The sequence below is a fragment of the Leuciscus leuciscus genome, assembly GCF_965113295.1.
Source record: "Leuciscus leuciscus genome assembly, chromosome: 18".
NCBI classification, from domain to species: domain Eukaryota; kingdom Metazoa; phylum Chordata; class Actinopteri; order Cypriniformes; family Leuciscidae; genus Leuciscus; species Leuciscus leuciscus.
In genome coordinates, this window is record NC_138742.1 from 26783898 (window position 1) to 26809622 (window position 25725).

The 25725-nt window shown below is 41.8% G+C and overlaps 3 protein-coding genes across 4 annotated transcripts in view; 1 reads left to right on the plus strand and 2 right to left on the minus strand.

Moving 5' to 3' along the window:
- The window catches only part of LOC309480649 (putative methyltransferase YdaC), a 190191-nt gene that overhangs the window by 24734 nt on the left and 139732 nt on the right, over nt 1-25725 (minus strand). The gene's annotated exons all lie outside the window — the stretch shown is intronic.
- On the plus strand, nt 14-7405 carry pnpla1 (patatin-like phospholipase domain containing 1). Its single transcript, XM_082145158.1, has 9 exons — nt 14-760; nt 941-1173; nt 1831-1896; nt 2019-2228; nt 2596-2656; nt 2975-3193; nt 3274-3406; nt 4641-4763; nt 4853-7405. The coding sequence occupies exons 1-9, from the start codon at nt 556-558 to the stop codon at nt 5163-5165; spliced, it is 1563 nt and encodes a 520-aa protein (XP_082001284.1). The 5' UTR covers nt 14-555; the 3' UTR covers nt 5166-7405.
- LOC309480619 (uncharacterized protein) lies at nt 8087-20826 on the minus strand. Of its 2 annotated transcripts, none has more exons than XM_082145230.1 (6): nt 20695-20826; nt 19301-19850; nt 10760-10900; nt 10523-10587; nt 10018-10284; nt 8087-8479 (listed from the first exon to the last, which is right to left on the minus strand). In XM_082145230.1, exons 2-6 carry the CDS (start codon nt 19839-19841, stop codon nt 8435-8437), a joined length of 1059 nt encoding a protein of 352 aa, XP_082001356.1. In that variant the 5' UTR covers nt 19842-19850; nt 20695-20826; the 3' UTR covers nt 8087-8434. The 2 variants fall into 2 exon arrangements, with proteins under 2 accessions (XP_082001356.1, XP_082001355.1); XM_082145229.1 differs by having other exon boundaries at nt 10751-10900.

A 25725-nucleotide genomic window follows, 5' to 3' on the forward strand; every position in this document is an offset into this window, starting at 1 on the left:
AAGCACTGAAGTGACATCACTGGCTTATTGCTCCCGGCAAATCAACTGACTGTGTGAACAGTAGGTGCATTTAAAATAATGGTCTCTACATAAGTTTTTGAAGAGGAAGAAGACAACTTTTTGTTTCAACTTCATTGATTCAGTTCTTTGATCAATACTCCCTCTTGACAGATGTGCTTGCAATGTACGCCATGGTTTAGCTCTTCTCTACGGTAATCTCCACGCTCATTTAAAGACGTTTACTAAATGTCAAGTAATTCGTATTGCTCCAAACATGACAATAATATACATTTACCTCTGAAGCCCTCTGAAGTTTGAGTGCAGACACATATAAAAGGCTTAATTCAGACACCATTACGTGAGTAATTGATTTGAGATCATTCCTGGTATCCTAGAGGGGAAGGAGGGACTTTGTGGGCTTTCTTACATTTCTTTGTTGTTAACAACACCGTGACCGTCTGATTGTATCTTGTTGCTCTGATGGTCCTCGTCTTAAGTTAGAGTCGGAGCACTGAAGAGCTGATACCATCCGACAACGAGGAGATATTTCCAGTCATGTCATCACCGTTATGCATTCTGTCTAAAAATGAGAACCTCTCCGTGTCTTTCTGTGGTTCTGGCTTTCTAGCAACTTACCAACTCGGTGCTGCTCAGAGTCTTTTGGATAACGCGGCCTGGATCCTGCAAGGAGCACCAAGAGTCTATGGCGCGTCTGCTGGTTCTCTCGTGGCTGCAGCGGTCGCCTGTGGGTCCAATCTAGGTAATCTGAGATCTTTCTATTCATATTCACCTTCATTTATCGACTATGGGACTAGTGTTGAAAAAAAAAAAGAAGACCAGGTTGGTCCAGGGATTAGTGTGCTGTAAGTCACTTGGATAAAAGAATCAGGACTTGAACTGTTAAAATGAGTCAGTAGTCATTAAATCCACCTTCTCACAGGACGTCTGCGAGACCAGCTCTTGGAATTTGTGAGATTTGCCAAACAACAGCCGCTCGGTCTTCTCAGTCCCACGGTGGATATTTTCCAGTGGCTGGAGGTCACACTGCAACGCTGTCTGCCTGATAATGCCCACACTCTGGCCACCGGACGGCTGTATGTTTCCATGACTCGCATGTCTGATGGGAAAAATGTTTTAGTATCGGAATTTCACTCCAAAGATGACCTTATAAAAGTAAGCATCATTTTTGCCATATCATTTAAAAATGTATATGTATAAAATGTATAAAAATGTTCAGTTTACAGTAGTGTGTCATGTTACAGCTCAATTACAGCTGTTGCAGCCCAATCTCATGAGAAAATGTAACTATTTTATGAGTTGGCAATTTTGTATTAATTTGTACTATATGATTCGTACAAATTTGAAGGAAAAAAGTCCTAAAAACCTAAACTTTGGCGAGGTAAAAGCAAATATGAAAATTAGACTATACAAGTTTATACAAATTTACCACCAATTCGCCTCGCTCCGATACTCCTACATCGGAACTAGACTCGCGTACGGCCGTTACAGAAGCCAGTGAGTATAGTTTATTAAGTTATAAATATGGATATTTTCTTACAAAAGTGCATGGCCTTTATTAACCGTCTGAAGTAGTGTGGATTACTTTTATGATGGAGGGATGCACTTTTTTGGGCTTCAAAATCTCAGGCGCTCACTCCCATTATAAAGCTTGGAAGAGCCAGGTTATTTTTTAATATAACTCTGATTGTGTTTGGCTAAAAGAAGAAAGTCATATACACCTAGGATTGAGGGTGAGTAAATTGTGAGATGATTTTTCATTTTTTGTGTGTGAACTAACCCTTTAAGTGGTCTCTTTCCGTCCTCTACAAGGCTCTTTTGTGCAGTTGTTTTGTTCCTGTATACTCTGGCGTGATCCCACCACAATATAAAGGCGAGGTGAGTACAAGTGTTTGTACTGTATGTCCTCTGTAACAACATGCCTAAGAACTACAGAAATACTCTAAACCAACATGCAGCTTAAAACAAGCTATACATATAACACCTCTATACTTTCCCAGCACTATATGGATGGAGGTTTCACAAACATCCAGCCCTTAGAGGATTCCTCTCCCACCCTCACCATCTCCCCGTTTGCTGGAAACATGGACATCTGTCCCTCTGATACCTCCACCGTCCTCTGTGACGCCATCATCCAGAAGCTCTTCTTCCAGTGCTCCCTTATCAACTTCCTCAGACTGGTAGATGCTATGTTCCCTCGGGACTGGAGGGTGAGTTCTGTAAATGTCCCAACACAAGTACCTTTAGGCTGTTTGCTCTAATGCTGCCTTCACGTGCTATCGGAGATATCCTACCTCCCACTTCTGAGGTTATGATTACGAGCTTGTCACATTCAAGTGCTTTGTTGTCGGAAAGAACAGGAATTATGGAGGACACCATGTTTATTCTTGCCTATTAAGAAAAAAACTAAAAAAACCTGATCACTCTCCACTTGGATGGAATCGAGGAGCTTGAACATTCTGTAACTTTTATGGTCTTTATTAAATAAATAAATGGTAATGGGTTTCAAATGACACAATGGTGTATAAGTGATTTTTATCAACACTTCCTTTAACTTAATTCATTGTTAATTGACAGATTTTGAAGAAGGCTTTCTACAGTGGATACCAAGATACCGTATACTTTCTGCAGCAGAGCAGTGAGTTTTACAGTAATTTTTTTTTCTTTCTTTTTTTTCTGGATGTTCATGTTGAAGTATTCATAAGTATATATGTAAAGTGAACAATTACCTTTGGTAAGACAGCGATACATCCAATGTCAATGTATGCACAGCTTTTAAAACATAAACCCTTTCACATATACAATTTTAGCGATATTTGTAAATCTTTTGAAAATACTAATCAGAAATATTGGAAACTTTGTGGTTGTAATATTTAGACTCAACAATCTTAAAAAAGCTGAATCAACTCTGAATCACGTCAACTGTCATTCATAACTGTCTCGCACACCTCGACAGACGCTTTGCCGTTGAACCCTGAAAGGAGAAAGGAGTCAGATGCATCTGATGATTCCCTCAGCTCAGATCACTGGATGCTAACACAGACTGATGGTGTTGAGGAAGAGAACTCCCTGGAACAACCCAAAGAGAAGACCATCAATGGGGTTTGTTCATCCGTCAGTCCGTCCCGTCAAGAGCGGACAGAACATAAGAACTCGCCAGTAAAGGTTCAGGAAGGTACTGTAGGGTCCTGTTTGCATTTGTGATTATGAAGGATTCGATACATAGGTGAAACATTCTCCTATTCTCTGTTTTAGTGCTGCTGTGTAATATTGAGGGACAGCTGGAGATTCTGAGTAATCCGGATGTCTCTTTATCTCAGTGGACGCTCTCATACCTGCTCTTGCTGTTTACACTGCCAATCTGGAGTGCCGCAAACTTATGGGAAAGGTATAGAGGAAGGGGAAGTTATTTTGATTATAGATTATGAGGACACATGGATAAAAAAATTATGTCCAAGGATGAACCATTTATAATAAATACTGCAGGCAGACAACATAAATAAACTACAGGTAAACATTTCAGCTGTGTGGACGCTAGAACTGGGTTGACAATATCGACTTCTCGTTTATTAATCGGTCTACTATTTGATGAACCGAGATCTTTTTATTCCATGCTGCTTTCTGTTGATGGTACATTGTGATGGAGGAAATATAAGATGGGAGGAAAATTATATATATTTTTAATTATTTCGCGTTCCCTCGCAAAACTTTTGCGTTCCCCTGAGAAACTTTGTGTTCCCTCGCAAAAACTTTTGTGAGCTCAGACAGACACTTCCTGTATAATGTCCCACTGGCAATGTTTCAAACAGCTCCGTACGTTAACAATGAAGCGTTTCATAGTGTTTGAACCTGGACTCAAATATAAAGAAATGTGGTCAGTGAGTGCTTCAAGGAGTTTAGTGAAGCTGGCAGTATATTCACAGATTCGAACTTCCCGGATCAATATTCGTGAGCTAAACGTAGTTAAAACACAAATGACACCCATTTACTATTATAGTAACGTAGACAACGAGCTACAACCCAATTTTCCTCAAAACAAGCTTTATAATATAAATTTGTCTCTAAGCAGGCGGTTGAAAGACAAGTCCGAATAAGGACTCAAATGTTTTGCACACAAATTGTGTGTTTAACGCAACATTTTTTGGGGGAGTGCAAAACATTTTGCGAGCTAACGCAACATTTCTCCCGGGAACGCAAAATACTTTGAGAGGGAACGCAACACATTTCAGGAGAATGCAAAACATTTTCCAAGTGAACACAACATTTCTCGGTGGAACGTTAAACAGTTTCCAAGCGAACGCAACATTTCACTCGTGGGGGGGGATGCTAAATATTTTCAGAACGAAGCATTTTGCGAGAGAACGCAACATTTTCGATCATCTCTTCCTTTTTGTCACTAGTTATCTGTTATTTTCATTAAATGCATACAATCGGTGTTGATTATTAAATAGATTCATATTTTCAGTGAATACAATTAATTTCAGTGCATCTGTTATTTTCATTAAAGGCATAAAATCAACATCATTTATTTTAAAATTCCACCTAAAGGTTTCTGAATTTAAAAGGCATTATTTAGAGGCTGCTCATAAGCACTCATGTTGTTTGGATATGTTGTTTCACAGGTCTCAGAAATGGATCTCTAAAGCTACGACTGTGGCATACTGGCTCTGGCATGGCGTCAAGATATTTATGATCTTTGTACTCAAAATTGTGTTGTCCACTATGAGGAAAGTCCTTGGAGACATGTAAGTACACAACAACAAAAAATCATTGTCTGCTGTTACAGTTATTGTTAATACTACCACTGAGGAAGTATCTTCTGTCTTTTGCAAAGGATGCTGAGTCTGATCAGTTTCATGCCTGCACAAGTTCACGATGAGCACCACAGGCCCAGAGAGTTTGCTAAGAGACACATGGCCTCCTCTAATATGAATGGCCACGTCTCATCTCTTCTCCCAGCGAGCCCTTCTGTGGCACAGACCCTGCCAAACATCTACACGCTCCTATTTTCACTAGAAACAGAGAGCAAGTGGAGAAGACGCAAGATAGAGGTGCAACACACATTACAAAAACATGTGGCTGATGTGAAAAGAAATGAAAATAATGCAAGCAATGCAGGATGCTTAACGTTTCTCAACACAGAGTGAAGTTGATGTATCATTCTGTGCGGTTTCATTTTCTTTATATACTAACATGGGACTAGCATTGGGACAATGCTCTAGATGTTTTAGCGTCTTTTTCTTTTTAAAAATCTAATAAAAATGTATGGTAAAACTTTACAGTAAGGTTCCATTTGTTAACTTTAGTTATTGGTAACACTTTATTTGACAGTGTCATTGTTACACGTTACATGTAGTTAATATAGCAATTACTATAAATTGTGCATAATTACATGCAACTAACCCTAAACCAAACCCTAACTCTATAGTAAGCACATGTTGTTAATTATTATTAGGCCTACTACTTAAATGTATAATTACACTGTAACCCAGACACGTTAAAATAAAGGATTAAACTTTATTGTAAGGTGTCCTTGTTACAGTGTAACTATACATTTAAGTACCAAGTAATATTAATTAACAGCATGTACTTACTATATAATTAGGGCTAGGGTTAAGGTTTGGATTAAGGTTAGTTGCATGTAATTATGCATAATTTACTGTTAATACTACAGTAAGTACATGTAACATGCATAAAAAGCACACTGTAAAATAAAGTGTTACTAAACTAAACCACTTATTAATCTTGTGTTAATTTTAACATTTACTAATACATTATTAAAATCAAAAGTTGTATCTGTTAATATTATTTAATGGAACTGAGCGAACATGAACTAAAAAAAAGTTGTATTTTTATGAATTAATGTTAACTAAGATTAATAAATACTGTAACAAATACATGGCTCATTGTAGGTTAATGTTGGTTAATGCATTAACTAATGTTTAAAGGTGCTCTAAGCAATGTCATGCATGTTATGCTGAATTTTTTTTTTGTCACAAACAGCAAACATCTCCTCACTATCCGCTAGCTGCCTGTCCCCTGAACACACTGTAAAAAAACGCGGTCTCTGTAGACAGCCCAGGCTCCACAAACGGCAACAAAAACAAACTGGCCCAGCCTGGACCACGAAACATAACAAACAGTGTTCCAGCCAATAACCGACAAGAATGATTTGGGGGTGGGGGTGGGGGAATTAGTGCGCGTGCACATGAAGGGGGGTGTGGGGAGTGGAGGAGAGAGAAGCATGAAGAGGGAAGTTAGCTAGAGGAGAGATGTCCTAGACAACGACAACGACTAACGTTAGAATTATACTCTATTTTGCCATAGATCATTAAACTGTTGCGCTGCCTCAAAAGTCAGTCTGAAATCAGTCTCTTGAATTTTAATATGGCCGACACACGACCAAAGAGACGACGTTCCGATGAACAAATAACAAAGAAGAGGGAAAAGGAGAAAGAACGCGCAAAGTCCCGAATTTACATCGGAAAAGCACGGAAGGGAGGGGGAGGGGACGGGATGAGGAGGAGGGAGGGTCGAGCTAGCCTCCGTTTTGTTGACAATACTTTGAACGTCATCAAGAAGTGACGTCACCCAACATCGCTTAGAGCACCTTCAACTAAAGGGACCTTGTTGTAAAGTGTTCCCTATTAAGTTATTGGCCATTTTTATGCTCGTGTAACTCCAAAAAAACTTTTAGAAGATACATGACAACAGGTAAACACTTACAAGAAGATAATACGTATAAGTCATTATTGAAATCATTTATTTATTTTTTTGCATTTACATTGACCAAGTTTTATAATATTACCATTTTATTCTTATTAAAAAAAATTGACAGCACTAGTTTTTAACAGCAAAGTTTTGAAAACAATAGAAAATGTGTTAATCTCAGATATGCTGTCAACACATTTGAACTATTTGCTTCAGTATTATAAAAATATACTAACCAATAGTTTAATTTTGTTGTCTGTTTAATATCACACAGAAAATATACACTGTCTGAGCACCAAAAGGGTTGAAGACCCATGTCTTAGTAAACAATAGTTTTTATATAGTTGTTTATTATTTCATCTAGCAATCATTATATGATATGTGTTGAAAAATAATTCGACCAATTATAAAATCCAATGTTAGTTTCACTTCCTGAGATACCTTCATCTGATTGATTTGCCTTGGATATCCCACAATCCTGTGCTTTCCATTCTGTAACAGTTGAGCCAAAGAATAGATAAAGATGGCGTCTGAAAGTTGCGTGTATAAATGTGTTTTTGACCAACGTTTTCCACTTCTGATGCCATTTCTAGTGAGAAATTACTTATATAGTAATTAAATATTCACTCTATTTTGCCGTAGATCATTAAACTGTTGCGCTGCCTCAAAAGTCAGTCTGAAATCAGTTTCATTAGGCACCTTTGTGCATAAATTCTGCCCGTAAAGTCAGCTGCCTAAGTTTTCGTACGCAGCCGTGGTTAGATCACAGGACCCCGATGACATCAAATCCCAAACTCCAGGAATACCTTCCAGATTGATTAGCAATGGTGCTCAATGCAGAATGTGTTTCTACAGGACGCACTGAAATGTCAAGGGTGGCTAATACAGTTCCAGACACCACTGCCCTGCTGCCATTCACATCCAGAAACAAATACTGCCATTATTTCATAGCAACCATTTACCATTTCAGCACAATGGCACAAAAGAGAGCACATCGAAGCTTGGTCTCAATCATGCACATCCTCTCCCACCATCAGAACAAACATGTGCTGGTCCTTCCACAGACACCAGCTCCTCAGTTAAAGAGCACGACAAATGACCTTTTAAAAGCTCAACCTGATCTAGCCATATAAAAATCACATGACTTTAGATCCATATCTTACATTTTATACCCAAGCGTAATGTTGTTTAGCGTAAATATCAGTTCTGAAAAGAGGTTACACGCAGCATGAGGCCCCGATAAACTATTTAAATTTTCTTGTGGTTTAACCTAAAATGTCACAGTGCAGAATATTTCTAATACATACTACCATTCAAAAGTTTGGGCTTGGTGAGATTATACAGTATTTTTTGAAAGAAAGCTGCATTTATTTGAATGTATTACAATTTAATGATATTACAATAAATATTCCCGTCACAGTAAAGCTGCATTTTCAGCATCATTATTCAGTGTCACATGTTCATTCAGATCATTCAGATGATACGGCACCCAAGAAACATTTCTTATTCACAGCTTCAACATTAGGTTCAGTCCTTGTAGTTTATACAATGGTAACAAAACTGTTCATTGTATAAAGCTTACAGTATAAAAATACTACTACATTTGGCTTGTTCACAAAAGCAGCTTCACATATATCACAATATTCTTTCCCAGAGTTTACCCTATTGTACCATTTGTCGTTTTTGACTTCACAGTAATAAGCTGTCAGTCTGGATCACAGGTATTCTGTCCTTCCAAATCTTCAGGCACCTATCAGGAAATGAAAAACATGAGAAATGACCAAACTGCACACGTATAATAAATAAACTGAAACCATATACAAGGAACAGGAAACAAAATGAGGAAATAACTAGAACTAAATAACTAACTTAATGACTACTTTTGATGTAAGAGATTGAATTTCAGAACTCAAAACTTCCTCCCGGACCCCAGTGGGAAAAAAGATGCGTTTATTTCTATAGCTTCTGTCGCAGCTATAAATGCATCAACACAGATGCATGACCACATTTACAAATCAACCCAAATAGGGGTGGAACGGTACACAGAAGTCACGGTTCGGTTCATACCTCGGTTCAGACATCACGGTTCGGTACGAGTTCGGTACAATGGAGGGAAAAGCAAACCAAAAATGCAGAAGGCTTGTGCATGTCTCAGGCTGAACCACTAAAGGAAAATAAATTACTTAAGCCTTGTATTTTTTAAATAAGTTTTATTAATAAAGTAAAGGCATAGAACCAGTTTATTTGTAGTGCACAGACAATAGTTTTATATAATTAGTTTATTAATTAAATTAATAAAACGACAAAAAGACCTTGAGATATGTATGGTAATTGTACCTGAATTAATTGAAAATGAATTTGCTACATTTCAGATAAATATATTTGTTTTCCTTAAAATTTTAAGTAACAGTAACTTAAACACTTTGCAGTTTGAATGATGTCCTGTATAAACAAAATGACGGATAATGTTTTTATGTTTCCACTGTTCGATCGCGCCCGCGCCTCACACACACACACACGCACACAAATATAAGTAAACACTTAGCGACTCTCTCTCTCTCTCTCTCTCTCTCTCTCTGCTTCAGAGATAAGGCGGGGCTACAGATTAGGTGTCCCTAAAGAACCCGCATATCTAACAGTAATTTCGCATTACATTAATTCATTTGCACGCAAATTTTATTTATTTTTATACCATGTATTCTCTGTGTAAATTTATGCACCGAACCGTTTCGGTTCAATACGAATACATGTACCGTTCCACCCCTATCAACCCATCCCTTCGGTGAACAGAAACTTGGCCCAACATCAGAAGAATTAAACAATCTAGTTATCTAAAAAAAAATATCCTGGCTCTTCAAAGCTTTATAATGGGAGTGAATAGTAACTGAGTTTTAGAAGACCAAAAAAGCGCATCCATCCATCATAAAAGCCTTCCGAAGCAAATCGATAAATATGGATATTTTTCTTACAAAAACACATCACTTCACTTCAGAAGGCCCACTTAAATTGGCCTTTAGTAACCCCCTGGAATCTTATGGATCACTTTTATGATGGATGGATGCACTTTTTGGGGGTTCAAAAAATAAGGTACCATTCACTCCCATTATAAAGCTTGGAAGAGCCAGGATATTTTTCAGTTTTGGGTGAACTAACCCTTTTAATGATAAAGTGGGAAAATATGCCAAACCTTCTTGGTGGCGTGTTACATTTGCTACTCTGACCCAACTGTGGTCCACTACTTTACGGCAAAAAAATGCTTTTGCTATTTGCTGCTTGATCTGTTTTTACCTGTCTATGGGCCGCACACATTTGTGTGAAGGAATCCTGTAGGTATTGATTACCAAACCCCATGATTCGACCGACCGTCTGGCTGCACAGTCCAGCTACTTTAGCAGTGAAGTCCAGGGTGAAGGCGAGTTTGACCAGCTCAGGGGAGGCGTCTGTGGTCTGGGGAAGAGGACTGGGGATCTGGGATATATAGCGATCCGCCAGCTGCTGGAAGGAGCTGTACGTCAGTTTCTGGAGGAAGTCCTGGACACCCTTATTCTTGCTGATCTAGAAGGAGAATTGTCATTATGCTGGTCAATATGACCAAATAAACCACAGAATGGTGTGATTGAGCAGTCAGAATACAATAACCTAAAGAGCCATGTAATAAAATGTGTTAATAATTAATTGTTTTTTCCTTAAAATAGCTTCTGTATATAGTGCATAACAGTCAAATGGCTGAACATTATGTCAAAGGTTAAAGGGACTCAAACGTCAGTAATGATTCTTTAAATTGAATGCTAACTTTTTGATCAATAATATCTCCATGTTGTTTCAGCAAGCTGATAATCCTCTCTGTATTATCATCACCTGAGGAGACACAAGTGTGTACATTTACAACTTGTGATAAATTGAAACAAGCATTGATTAAATCAATTAATAAGTAAAATCTCCCAGAGCCAGATCACCCAGAGTATTCTGGGGAATTTATTCTGCTCTAAAACATGAATTGACTGGATCTCCTGCTAGTCACCTGAATCACCTGAAGAGCTTCTAGCTCTTACACAAGCACTAGAAGGCAGTGGAGCAGACTCATCTTTCGGACTGAACTGGATCTCATTCACAATCCACTCCAATTCCTCTGAAACTCTCTCAAAGTATGTATTACTGGAGTCCGCACTCTCTATAGGGAGAGGAAGGGAAACAAGAAACCATTCACATACACAAAAGGTTTTAGTTTTTTTTAGTTGATGTATGACCAATGAAACAGTGACATTTAAGACCAGCATAATTATTTGGCACAAAAACTCGGTACTTTGGCACCAAAAAAAAAAATTGCAGACTGAAAATACAAATTCACTCCCAGACCACTTATAGAAAAGCAGAAATGCTCCAGTTGCCAGAGTACACAAAACGATGCGCAAGTTTCCATTTCTGACACCTGCCTGTCGTGGAGAAAAAAGGAAGTCAAACTTTACTTACATATTCCGATTTTTTCATCAAACAATACCAAATACAAGAGTACAGAGCCGGATCCAGATTCTTCCTCTGCTATTCAGTCAGTGTAGAGATGGGTCATATTACAAATAATAATACATTCAAAATGTAAAAAATATATATAATCTACTTCATTTTCTTGAAATGCTGCAAACCTGCAGCTTATAAGTGTGTATTCTTACTGTTGTTGAGCAACTTTTTCTTGAGTCTCTGTATGAATGTCTGGCTGATGTGTGTTGAGGGTTGGTTGGCTAACAATTTTAAAGGTAATTTTAAAGTTAATTCTCTTTCGGTCCAAAGGGATGTGATGTGGATCACCTGGGATTGCTTTCAGGAATAAAAAAAAACTTTCTAGTGTGGAAAACCTAGGTGGAATATCCGATGGACAAATGAAAAACAGCTTTTTTTCATATTAGATAAATATCTAAGGTGAGGTCTATCCTCTCCTTTGAGGAAAGTTGTGCATGTCTTTCTTTCATCCTGTTAGGATCATTGCAATGCATTGTATTTGGGTGTGAGTCAGACCTTTTCTGTAGGGAAAACAGTTTAGAGTTCAACTCGAACCTAGGAACACAGCCAAATTCATTCACTAAGCGTCCGAATATGCCTACTTCCATACTATAGAGCAGGCGAAAAACAGTATTGTGAGCTGAATGGTTATTCATAGTACTCATGAAAGAGTAGGCAAAAAGTACCTGGATGATCTACTTCCGGTGAGATTCTGAAGTGTGCACTCGAGGGACACTTTACTATCCCATGAGGCCACGGGAGATGATTTATGAATGGAGGTGAAGCGATGCCATTGACACAGGTAAGTCACATGATAATGACAACATGGCGAATGTTGTACATCCAGATTACATACACACATTCATACTATATAGAACATAGCCTTCTTTTTTTAGTGGTCGCGAAGCAGGTTTACTTTAAAACCAAACGTAGTACCTTCTAAACAGTATGTGATTTCGGATGGAAGTCAATGAAACGAAAAGTGTTGTGCAACCACCCCTTTATTCAAATGAAAATGTTTATTGCACCGAATTTCTGTATTCAACATTAGTCTTAGTGTGAACAGACCTTGACTCCCTAAACGACACGTTATTTCACCAGAAAAAAAAATCATTTCATCATTTATTCACCCTCAAGTTATTTTAAACCTGTAAGAGTTTCTTTGTTCTATTAAACGCAAAGGAATATATTTTGAAGAATGTACAGTTCCCCTTCGAGGGAACTCGCACTGCGTCGTCGTCGTGACGACACTATGGGAACGCCCCCAGCGTAACGCATCTGAAGCATGAATGAAATCTGTCCAATCCTGATTGGTGCTGCGTCATGACGTAGTAGATGACGGCATGCCCGGAAGATACAAAGGGACGCTGGCTCAAACACACGTTAGCTTTTTGCTCTTCAGCTAAAGCGCTCTGTGTTCTGTGAGTCTTATTTGGTGTTGTTTGTCCAAGTTTTCACAAGCATTATTATCAATGACAAGCGAGCAGTTTAAAAGGTGTGTGCACCCGTGTCCACGTTTCATTTCGGGCACGGACACACACCTCATGTGTGTGCATTGTCTCGGCGCGCAGCACGCTAGAGCGGCTCTCGAGGGAGCCGCTTGTAGCGAGTGTGAGAAGCTGCCGCTGAGGGTATTGCGCTCGCGGCTTGCTATATTTGATCAGCTCGGCCAAGCTCGCGAGCCTCGTGGTTCTGGGCCCGCCGTTGCCGAGGCAGCGCGGCGCCGCAGATCATGGGGTTCGCAGATGGATCTTTCAGCGGGACATGGGACTGATTCGTCATCTTCCCAGTCCTCGTCTGAAGATTCTGACGCTCTCCCGCCTCGTGTGGAAGCCCGCGATGCGGCTTCTTCCCGCGAGGTGGAGGCACCGATGCTTCAGCTATCAGGCTCTGAGGGGTCAGATGCTGTGAGCATCGAGGCGGGTGTTATGGAGCCCCATCCACCGCTTCATACACCCGCTCAAGAAGAGCTGGTGGAGGTTTTGACCCGCGCTGTGGCCAAATTAAATATAAATTGGCCACAGGAAGAACCTGTAGTCCAGCCATCTAGTAAACTGGATGAGAGGTTCTTTAAGCGCCGGGCTCAGCCTCCACGCCGGGGCCTTCCGTTTTTTCCTGACTTGCACAATGAGTTGTGCAAGTCGTGGGAAAAACCTTATTCAGCCAGGCTCTCCAATCCCCCAGTGCTCGATTTCGCTAATGTACTGGGGGCGGCTGAGCACGGTTATGGGAAGATCCCTCGGGTAGAGGAAGCTCTCGCGAGCTATCTTTCTCCCGAGGCCGCATCTTCCCTGAAGGCCCCGGTATTGCCCACCAAGCCATGCCGAGAAACATCTTCTCTGGTGGGCAGAGCTTTTATGGCGGCCGGGCGGGCTGGTAGCTGCCTGCATACCATGGCGGTATTGCAGGCTTATCAAGCTGATCTCCTCAAAGAGCTAGACGAAGGCGAGGGTCCTTCCCCTGATGATATTTTGGAGCTGAGGAAGGCTACTGATTTATCTCTACGCATTACCAAAGAGACGGCCCGTGCAATCGGCCGCTCTATGGCTGGTCTGGTATGCGTAGAGAGACATCTCTGGCTAAATTTATCAGGGATGAAGGAGAGGGAGAAGCACTTTCTTCTCGACTCTCCGATTTCGCCTTCTGGCCTCTTCGGCGGCGCGGTTGATTCCGTAGTCGAGAGGTTTCAGGAGGTGAAAAAGCAGTCAGCTGCCTTCCATCAGTACCTCCCTCGCCGTCCTAGCTCTTCGGGGAAGACTGCCGCAAAAGGGCAGTCTCAGCTGTCTACCAGCTCCTTGCACCGTCAGGTGCAGAAAGAGAGTGTCGCCGCCCGCGCCCCTCCTGAGGGAGCCTGGCAAAGGAGGCGACGCTCTCGAGGTAAGCCCTCCCAGCCTAAGGTCGATCTGAGGACCGTCCTTCAGGCGAAGAAGGCTTCCTCTAAGCGGTCCTAGGCGTGGCCGCACCGCTGAGAGCTGTCCCCCCCGGGATGGAGCGATTGAGGTCGCCTCCGTCCCGGAGCTCTCGGGGAATCAGTGCTGTGCTCCCGCCGTCCAGTACGCTTCGGGCCACACTGATTTCCCGCGCACGCACGCCGCTCCAGCCGCCTCAAGTAAGACCTGCGGCTGGGCAGCGAACGCGTACGCACACCGAAAATCATTCTCGACTGCTCCCTGCCGGTCAGCCGCTTCAGGGGGTCGGGAACGAGGCTCGGTTGACACCCGAGGCCAGCCTCGAGAAGCTGGTTCCCTTAGTAGATTATCTCGGCACATGGTCATGCCTTCCGAATATATCTGCGTGGGCCCTGCGTACTGTAGAGCTGGGTTACAGACTGCAGTTCAGCTCCCCTCCCCCGAAGTTCAACGGGGTGGTCTGGACTGTGGTCGGCCCAGAGCAGGTTCGGGTTATGGAACAGGAAGTTCAATCCCTGTTGGTCAATCCCTGTTGGTGAGGCCATAGAACGTGTTCCTCTGCCAGACAGGGAGTCCGGGTTCTACAGCCGGTACTTCATAGTTCCCAAGAAGGATGGGGGGTTGCGTCCAATAATAGATCTCAGGCACTTGAATCGTTCTCTGAGGAGATTCAGGTTCAAGATGCTCACAATTCCAGCCATCGTGAGTCAGATCCAGTTCGAGGACTGGTTCGTCACGATAGATCTGAAGGACGCATACTTCCATATCTCCATCCTTCCATGTCACAGGAAGTTCCTGAGGTTCGCTTTCGGGGGCGAAGCGTACCAATATCGGGTTCTTCCCTTTGGCCTAGCTCTTTCCCCTCGCACCTTCACCAAGTGCATGGATGCAGCGCTGGCTCCGCTGAGACTCCAGGGCATTCGTGTACTCAATTACATCGACGACTGGCTAATATTAGCCAAGTCGTACGATATGGCAGTTCGACATCGAGATGTCGTTCTCGCTCATATCAGGTGCTTGGGGCTGAGACTCAACACGAAGAAAAGCGTGTTGACGCCCTCCCAGAGGACTACGTTCCTGGGAGTGGTATGGGACTCCACGACGATGCGGGCACAAATGTCTCCTGCTCGGGTGGGTTCCATACAGGCGTTGGTCTCCAGAGTGAAGCTAGGCCACAACCTCACTGTGAAGCAGTTTCAAATACTGCTGGGGCACATGGCAGCAGCGTCCAACGTCATACCTTTTGGCCTGCTACACATGAGACCCCTACAGTGGTGGTTGAGAGCCAAGGGGTTTTCCCCGAGGGGAAATCCGTTCCGTATGATCAGAGTAACGCGCAGATGCCTTCGTTCTCTCGTCATATGGAGGAAACCTTGGTTCCTGTCCCAGGGACCAGTACTGGGAGCATCATGTTGCCGGAAAACCGTTTCAACAGATGCCTCCCTTACTGGTTGGGGCGCGGTCATGGACGGCCGCTTTGCGAGAGGTCTGTGGGAGACCCGGCACTCTTCTTGGCACATCAATCGCCTGGAAATGCTGGCGGTCTACAAAGCTCTGAGGAGCTTTTTCCCAGACCTCCGCGGCCACCATGTCCTGATACGCTCGGACAACACTTCCGTTGTCGCGTATCTGAATCACCAGGGGGGGCTGAGGTCGCGCCCTCTATGCAGATTGGCACACCAGATCCTCCTGTGGTCCCAGGGGAAAATATCGTCTCTCAGAGCGATGTACGTCCCCGGGGACCAAAATCAGGGAGCAGACGTCCTGTCGAGGCAGGGGCTGAGGCCCGGGGAGTGGCGACTCCACCCAGAGGTGGTAAAAGCCATATGCGTGAGATTTGGCCCGGTGGAAGTGGATCTCTTTGCGTCTCAAGAGACGTCCCACTGTCCACTGTGGTTCTCTCTCAGACATCCAGCTCCGCTGGGGCTGGATGCCATGATGCAGACGTGGCCGAGGCTGCGTCTGTACGCATTTCCCCCGATCGCTCTGCTCCCGGGAGTCTTGGAGCGGGTTCGCCGAGAGGGGATCAGTCTACTTTTAGTAGCACCCCGCTGGCCGACCCGAGTTTGGTTCACGGACATTATAGCTCTGCTAGACGGCCTCCCGTGGCAGGTCCCTCTGAGGAGGGATCTGCTGTCTCAGGCAGGGGGCACAATATTTCACCCCCGGCCAGAGCTGTGGAACCTTTGGGTCTGGCCCCTGAGGGGGCTCGGTACCTAGAGGCTGGCCTGTCAGCAGATGTTGTCGAGACCTTACTCAGCTCCAGGGCTCCCTCTACCAGGAGACTGTACAGCCTGAAGTGGAATGTGTTTTCCACTTGGTGTAGAGAGCGTGAGGTGGACCCAGTTAACTGCCCAGTGGCTTCAGTGCTGGAGTTCCTCCAAGATCGTTTCTCCGCCGGTCTTACCCCGTCCACACTTAAGGTGTATGTGGCTGCCATTGCGGCTTTCCACTCGCCTATAGGTGAGGGGCCTTTGGGGAAGCACCATCTGGTTGTACGTTTCCTCCGTGGGGCTCGGAGGATGAGGCCTGCGGCTCGCTCCAGAGTTCCAACCTGGGACCTGGCGGTGGTACTTGAAGGGTTGGCTGAGGCCCCCTTCGAGCCACTGGAGTCGGCTGAGGCAAAGAACCTGACCCTTAAGGTGGCCTTTCTCCTTGCTATCACCTCTCTGAGGAGAGTGGGGGATCTCCAGGCCTTGGCTATAATGCCAACTTGCCTGGAGTTTGCCCCTGGCGGAGTTAAGGCCATCTTACACCCTAGACCGGGCTATGTGCCCAAGGTGCCATTTAATGTGGCACGGTCAGTGGTTCTTCAGGCATTCCATCCTCCACCTCACGTGACGGCGGAAGAGGGGAGACTTCACCTGCTCTGCCCGGTCAGAGCCCTGAGAGTGTACCTTGAGAGGTCCTCTCAGTGGAGGAAGTCAGACCAGTTGTTGGTGTGCTTTGGTTCACCCAAGAAAGGGCTGCCTGCATCCAAGCAGACAATCAGTAATTGGATTGTTCAGGCTATAGCCATGGCTTATCAGGTGCGCAGTCTGCCTTCACCTATAGCTGTGAGGGCTCATTCTACCAGGAGCATGGCCTCCTCGGTAGCCCTCCTTTCTGGAGCCTCGCTTCAAGATATTTGCGAAGCGGCTGGGTGGGCCACTCCACACACCTTCATAAGATTTTATAGTCTGCAACTCCCTGTGACGCCTGGCGCCAGAGTGATCGCGTCCTAAGTGTGCCTGGTCTCCCAGCTTCACACTAGGGTGGCGTGCTTACGGTGTGGCATAGTGGGCATTGCGTTCCCATAGTGTCGTCACGACGACGACGCAGTGCGAGTTCCCTCGAAGGGGAACGTCTCGGGTTACAACTGTAACCCTTGTTCCCCGAGAAGGGAACGAGACACTGCGTCTCGCCGCCACACCTACCACGTTCAGAGCGCTTGCTTCATCGCAAAGTAGCTAACGTGTGTTTGAGCCAGCGTCCCTTTGTATCTTCCGGGCATGCCGTCATCTACTACGTCATGACGCAGCACCAATCAGGATTGGACAGATTTCATTCATGCTTCAGATGCGTTACGCTGGGGGCGTTCCCATAGTGTCGTCACGACGACGACGCAGTGTCTCGTTCCCTTCTCGGGGAACAAGGGTTACAGTCGTAACCCGAGACGTTTCTGCTCCCCATTGACTTCCATAGTATGAAAAAAATTAAAAATACTATGGAAGTCAATGGGGAGCAGAAACTGACTGGTTACCAACATTCTTTAAAATATCTTTTTATAGTATAGGCTAATGCCCCATCTGATTTTTTCCCCCTGTATTTCTATATGACATAGTTAAGCAATATCACACGAGCAACCAGGATTTTTTTCCCCGAATATCTGCACAATTACAAATGCGATATTGACTTTATACAACAGTTCAATAAACAAGAAGTTAATATTGTGTGTTACATTTATGACAGAATATTACCAATATTGTCTGTTTTTGCTATTTGGCAAATAAAATTAGTTCCAAACAAAGCCACAGATGGTGTGTGTCTCCGAGCAACATGAATGAATCAGCTATTTGAACGAATCAGTTGAATGAATGACTCAATGACTGCCACCACAAACTGGAGGTTTTAGTTGCATATTTAAAGTATCATTTAATAAAAAAAAAAATCGAAATACTATTTTTAAAACATAAATTTCATAGAATTATTAATGCAATTGTAATTGCAGTGTTTAACCAAACAGTTGATGGACCCCACATGAAAAAAACACTATGAAAGTCTATGGGGTCCATCAACTGTTTGGTTACTTGTATTTGCTTACATGTACATGTATTTACACTGCAATTACAATTGCATTAATAATTCTATGAAATTTATGTTTTAAAAATAGTATTTCGATTTTTTTTTTTATTAAATGATACTTTAAATATGCAACTAAAACCTCCAGTTTGTGGTGGCAGTCATTGAGTCATTCATTCAACTGATTCGTTCAAATAGCTGATTCATTCATGTTGCTCGGAGACACACACCATCTGTGGCTTTGTTTGGAACTAATTTTATTTGCCAAATAGCAAAAACAGACAATATTGGTAATATTCTGATTCAAATGCTATAAAATAGATGAAAATACAGTGTTCATGTGTGTGTTTTTTGGTTCTAATTTGTTACTGATTTGTAACCTCAAGATGTTTCACACCTGTATGAATTTCTTTCTTCTGTTGAACACAAAAGAAGATATTTTGAAGAATGTCAGTAACCACTGACATTCTTCAAAATATCTTCTTTTGTGTTCAACAGAAGAAAGAAATTCATACAGGTGTGAAACATCTTGAGGGAGAGTAAATGATGACAGAAGTGAACTCTTTTTGCACATTATTACATTTTAAGTGAACTATTCCTTTCAATGTAAGAATTTGACATAAAAGATGAATATGCATGTACATCTAATAAGGTTAAAAAAATGCCACTGGAAACCAATTTAACGTGGCAGATATTGCTCCTTAATGAAAACGTTAATTTCCGGACAGAATTTAAGGAATATGAAAAGCTTCTGGGGTCAGCTGTCCATGACAGGCCTAAACCAGCCAAGGTACCAGCGCAAAAAACACTAAAAATACTGTCTTATTACCATTATCAGTAAAATCACAGAAAATATCACTATTTTAGGCAATATCGCACTGACTCACCATCTGAAAGCTCTTCCACGCAGCGAGGAACTGAAGTGGAGTCATGACTCCTCAGAGGCTCAGTGTGGCCGGGTGAGCTTTCATAAGTGCCAGCCGTCCGTTCTCTTCTAGACTGTCCAAAGTCTGTTTCTGAAACCCCTTCTCCGTTCACTTTCAGGTCAGACTTCTTCTTAGAGAAGAGCTTGAGAAAACCTCTTAAGGGAGAACCCCTTAACCCCTTGGCTTTGCTCTTTGGTGCTTTCAGGTCCTTACACAGCAGATCAGATGCTGATGTTGTGCACTCTGGGCACGAGTTGACCTTCAGAAGCCTCTCTGCTGACAGGCAGTGCTTGGAGGGGTCACTGGACGCCCGTCTGGCCTGGCTTCCTCGCTCATTCCTTTTCACCCTCTTGAGTTGTTTAAGCTGATGTTTCTTGCATCCTTCATTCAGGCTGAGGCTCCGCTTGACGTACGTCTCTAACAGACATTTAGCACACTTCTGATCCAACAACAGCAGCTGAGAGTTACGGGAAGCAGAGTTGAACATGTTTGTACTCTGCATTCACAATGTCTATAATGAAACAATATAATACTGTTAGAACCAAAAAACACACACATGAACACTGTATTTTCATCTATTTTATAGCATTTGATCTATCCAAAATACACACAATTAAACACTAACTTTTCCAGTCTCACATACTCATATTTGCTTCTTTTTTTTTTCTTTTTTTTTTTACCTTTATTTTGTCTTTATTTTCTTATTACATCCCAAGATCTTCGTTGAGACTTCTGTGACCTTGGTAAACATTATAACCAATGGTCGTGGTGAAAATGACCCACAACTGTGTGACAGGCATACTTTTTATTTATTTATTCACACAATAAATATCAAAACGATTGATATTATTTCACTATTTTTAGATTATTTTCTTTTTTTCAATCTGATGAATTCAAATTCAATATATATATATATAATGAAAAATATTAATTCTTTAGTCGCCTAATTATTTGTACTAATTGAAAAAAACATTTCCACCAAAAATAGGACTATGGTAAAAGTCACAGTTAGACCACGTGGCTTCATACAGTTTACAGTGTTATGTTTAGCAAAAACATTTTTTTTTATATTTGAGCAAATCTAACAGGTTAAAATGAAACCACGGAAGTTAGGTCAGTGCCGTGTCTCAAAACCTAGTAAGCTGCCTACTTAGATACTTTTGGGCAACATGTCCACGGTTGTGATGGCTCCAAATGCTTGTCTAAGTAGACAGCTCACTAAGTTTTGAGACACAGCCTGAGCCTTTACGTTCGTAGTCTCCCAAAAACACTTTTCATTTGTTGAGACAGCCAGACGCGCTGTCCCATTCATTACACTTATCGCGACATCATTATTTTAAGTAAATACACCTCACCTTATTGGATGTAGACCACCTTTGGCGGTAGAGATCAAATAACGGGTTATAAAAGTGCTAGCACTTGCAGAAGTAAGGCGACAACTTCCCTGCAAGTTAGCGGTTCCGACGCCACGGGATCACGTGACATTCATGGCCCACCCACCTCATGAATATTAATTAGCACATGAATAATTTGCAGTCATTACAAAGCAACAACAAGAAGCACACTCTAGTCTACATGCAGGCTACTACATTTATATCATTTTAAACTCTCCACAAGATGGCGCTATTCATTCAAAGTTAATTCTATGCTACTTGCAGAAAAGACACAAGTTTCCTCTCATGTTGCTTGACAGAAATGCATCTCTGCATTTCAATGTCCGCCATTTATGTTCCTTGAGCCTCAAATGTAATAGCGTTATAGTTACATTATTTCATGCACTGTAAACATTATTGTTGGTTTAACTTAGAAAAGTTACCTGGTTGTCTTACAATTTTGAGATCATTGAAATAAAACATTTTTTAGTTAGGATAATACAATTAAGGAGATTGGTTTAATCAACAGAAAATCTAAATATTATGTTATCTAATCCACATTAATTACCTAAGCTGATATAACAAAAGAAAAAAAAGTTGTGATAACAAATCATGAAAATGATTTTTTACAGTGTTGCATATAGTCTTTTTGTACGTCTTCAACTAAACTGAAATAATTGTAATTATGCACTCTATGTGTTCATAAAGGCCTCTCTATTTTCTCTTTATAAACTGCCTTAGGTTAAAATATTTGGGTATTTCATTCTCTTTGAGCTTAAGAAAACCCAGCTCTTCTTCAGGCTCAGTATTGCGTTCAGCATTGCGGTGCCTCCTTTAAAACACTTTCTAAAACTAATTGGAAATAATCAATGAAATATTTACAATGTAAACTGGTCTATTCATCAGACTAGGCTCGGTTAGTTCCTGACCATCCTTTAAATTGACAAACTGTCGGACACCTTGTTTAATTATTCCGTTCCATTCCGATAACATCAAAACACTTGACAGCTTGATGACTGCAGAAGCCTATCACAGCAGAATTCAATCTGGCTGGCGAAACATAACCTGTGCTTACATAGACTGCGGCACAGCAGATATTCAACTTAAATTCCCTTAAGAGACCATACGCAAGTCAAAATAAGGCTTATCGTGAGATCCTGTGTCTTTTTGGCATCTTTCAAACAGATATAGGTCAGGGAACACCATGTTACCTCTAAGTCACCCAAGTGAATAATTCACACGAGTTTAACTCAACTCCAGTAGTTTAATTATTCAGAAGTAGGTTAACACTAATGTTAGATTTGCTTGAAGTTGGTCAGCCAGGGAGATTAAATGGGACATTTAATTCAATAAACAATAATATACATAATTCTAAAAGACAGTGTAGCAACTTTTAAGTGCATGCAATGGAGATTATACATGAGAGATTTATATGAGGGTACATGAGGATATATATCAGAGAGATTTATAGATTTGCAGTGTGATTTGTTTCCTAAAACAGAGCGCTCAGTCATTTGTGAAAAAGAAATGCACTTTGTCATAGTTTTAAAAAGAGTATTTTTTATGAAAACAAATATACTTGAGTGTGAACTGCATGTAATGTTTTCTGAAACGTTATTACATGTTACTTCAAATTAAGTGAAAATGTAGCCTATAGTTTCAATTTATATTAAATGAAGAGTGCTTTGTTTGACCGACTTAAGTAGGACTTAAGTACATCTTTATTTGTAATTTCATAATTAGCCTACTTCTATTTGAAATCTAATTTCTTTTTTAAAAATCAAGCAGCTATAATATTAATGAAATGAAAGGCCACTTAAATGCACTTAAAGAGAGTTCATGACAGTTCACTGTCATGTTTTTCAAGTACTTTCAAGTACACTTTTAAAAAGTGCAGGTTCTAATAATATAAAATGAAAAGCACATAATAATAACTTAACTGTAGTGTCTTATTTGATATTACATTAAAATTGTGTATATTTTAAATGAACTAAATTGCAGTTTTATCATTACAAATGTGTAATTACAAATATATGAAATGCATGACATACAAGTTTTAATAGAAGTGACATTATATATTTCAGTTTACCATAAATGCTTGTCAGTACATTTATCAGTAACTTTAACCATATTTCAAAGACAATCGAAGTAATTCTGAACTTGAATATAAGAATGTACAAAAGTCCTACTTTAGTGGGTCAAAAAAAACACTCTTAAGTTCAGCTAATTGCATTTAATACAAATTGAAACTAAATTATATTTTCATTTGATTGTAAATAACAGGAAATTAAGTGTCCGAAAACATCACATTCAATTCATACTTATGTTGTTTTAAAGTGTATAATTTGCATAAGTTCTTCCTAAAAGTATGATAAAGTGCAATTCTTTTTCACAAGGGTGAAAGCTTACTGTTTTATGAATATACTATGAATTCAGACATATTACTTTTTTGCATACTGTGTAGAAAGAGAGTAGGCATATTGGGATATGAGGAATGCATCTAATTGGACATTATTATTAAGATTAATTGCATAAAATGATGCTTAGGTTTTGGACCGATATGTTTGAGTTCAAATGAGATGGGCGTCGTCTTCCATGTTGTTAGGAAGGTAGGGAAAATAGAAAATGGTGAGATGACAATAGAAAGCTATTGAAGTGTATTGATTGCGCGGGTGTGGAAGTTAGGACAGATTGAAAAATATGGAGCAAAGGAGAAAGAGAGGACAGAGACAGATGACCTTTAGAATGATGAATGTTGCGTCTGAGGCTGCAGACTCAGAAGAAAGATGGACTATGACACACATACACAGACTTACAGTTAGAAGAGCAAAACACATGGGTGGTTGTCATGAGAAGAAAGAGTGACAAAGTGCAGAGCTTTAAAATGTTGCGCAGTCATGACTCGTTACTGTCCCTGTCTTCAGATGTGCCCTGATGGTTAAGAAAACATGAGAACAGGTAAGCAGAAGTGAAGATTTAAAAAGATCAAGTTCACCTCTTTGTTTCCCCGTGTTCCCACTGTCGTGTCATAGTCACATTTATTGACAAATTATATACACAAACTAAGTGAAGGTAGACAATAAGGAACAGGTGGAGATGAACAATTAACAAATGAATAACCATGGCACAAAGAAAACAAGAACTAACACAGGAAAACTAGGAAGTACAAAACTAAAACTAAAACTTCATGTTACATTTACACCACTCCCCATTAGGCGCCTCCTGGTGCCTTAAACTAAAAACATGGGGGAGTTGAGGGAGGAAGAGTCCATGGAGAATTAGTTGGAGGAAGAGACCATGGGACGTCCCCAGTCAGGTCCAGGAGGAGGATGACCCACGGTGGAACTGATGGAGAGAGGAGCCAGGGTGGAGTCATGAGCCCAACCAACAAACGTAAATCCGGGAAAGGTGGAGACCCAGGCAGAGTCCGATGGACAGAGATACCAAGCAACACCGGAGGACCAGGAGGGCAAGGCAGAGCCATGGTGATGAGTGCCTGAGGTGTAGCCGGAAGGATGAGGTGGAACTGATGGGACTGAAGACTGAGGAGGAGCCGGAGGAAAGGAGGAGCCCAACAAAGCCTAAGAAGTGGAGGGATGAGACGCAATCCATAAGCCTGGAAGTCCGTGATGGAGGCAGAGCGACGACTGACAGAGGGAGAGCCGGAGGGACAAGGGAGCCCTGTGGAGCCGGAAGGACGACATCCCAGGTGGAGCCATGAAAGCTGAGCAGGACCAGCGGAGAAGAGGAGACATAGAAGCCAGGTGGGACCAGCAGAGATGGGCAGACATGGAAGAAGAGCAGGACCGGCGGAGATGCAGAGACTTGGAAGCCAGATGGGACCAGCTGAGACGGAGAAACTTGGAAGTTGAGCGGTACCAGCAGGAGATGAGGAGTCGTGGAGGTCGGGCGGGACAAGCCGAAACAAGGAGACTTGGATGCCGGATGGAACCAGTGGAGAAGGAAGTGAGGAAATCAGGGCATCAATTACTCCAAACGGCGTAAAAAAACAGATATTCAATGCTGGAGGATATTAAGGACACGACTCCTCTTCATCCAACTCCACCAATATTCCCACTGGGACTGATATAGCAACCGGTTCACACACCTGGTGGGACTGATATAGCAACCGGTTCACACACCTGGAGGGACTGATAAAGCAACCAGTTCACACACCAGGTCATACTTAGAAGCGGGCTTTGCCTCCTGGGCGAACATGGGAGGATCCCACATTGAAATAGCACCAAGTCCACATATTCTCGAAATGTCCCTAGAGGAGCAAGCGTCCTCTCATTTGAGGATTGAGTCCTTCCTGGAAAAACACACAGTAGAGGCTGTCATCAGGGTAGTGATCGAGATGAGTAAGATCTAAAAACTCTGTGTGTGCTCCTCAAGGGAGCGATCCTCCTATGAGTGATCGCATTTATATTGGCTTCTTATTTGATAAACATCTTTCTAATATTTATTCTACAAAGATTCTTTGCTTAGTCGGTTTCTTGTAACATTCAAAATAAAATAAATAGCAGCCTCAAACTGCCTTAAAAACATGCATAATAATGACAATATATCAAACAGACAGCATTGAGTCACACTTCATATTAGCTTGACCAAACATATTACACGTGTACACTTGTTACTTTCACCTCATATAGCAATTTAATGTCATCAGTTTTATTCATTTTACATGGAACTGCAAGTCAAGTGTCTTTTAAACATTAATGTGGTGAGACTAAGTTTAGGATAAAGAAACAAGAAAGAATTTCAGCTGGGTCTCTTGTCTGCTTGATCACAATCTCTGCGTATCGCATTGCTTCCAGTGACCAGTCGACAAGTCAAAGTCAAGAGTCCAAAGTCAAGAGTCCAGAGCCATGGACAAAATCTTGCTGTTCTTTACAGACAGCAATCAGTAAGACAATCTCACATGCCCAGTCCTTCCTCCAGGGTCCCTTTACTGAAAACCCTCTGTGGAAGACTCATAGTATTCTTTTAGCTTTGAATCATATGTCATTGAGC

What these genes read in the sequence shown, in the direction of transcription:
- pnpla1 (XM_082145158.1), top strand. Translation starts at nt 556, where the DNA reads ATGTCATCACCGTTATGCATTCTGTCTAAAAATGAGAACCTCTCCGTG. An exon ending in CGCCTGTGGGTCCAATCTAG is followed by an intron (nt 761 to 940) that starts GTAATCTGAGAT and finishes ACCTTCTCACAG; the next exon opens with GACGTCTGCGAGACCAGCTC. An exon ending in ATACTTTCTGCAGCAGAGCA is followed by an intron (nt 2,657 to 2,974) that starts GTGAGTTTTACA and finishes ACACCTCGACAG; the next exon opens with ACGCTTTGCCGTTGAACCCT.
- LOC309480619 (XM_082145229.1), bottom strand. Translation starts at nt 19,841, where the DNA reads ATGCAGAGTACAAACATGTTCAACTCTGCTTCCCGTAACTCTCAGCTG. An exon ending in CGTGGAAGAGCTTTCAGATG is followed by an intron (nt 10,901 to 19,300) that starts GTGAGTCAGTGC and finishes CTCTCCCTATAG; the next exon opens with AGAGTGCGGACTCCAGTAAT. An exon ending in TGTGTGCGGCCCATAGACAG is followed by an intron (nt 8,480 to 10,017) that starts GTAAAAACAGAT and finishes ATTTCCTGATAG; the next exon opens with GTGCCTGAAGATTTGGAAGG.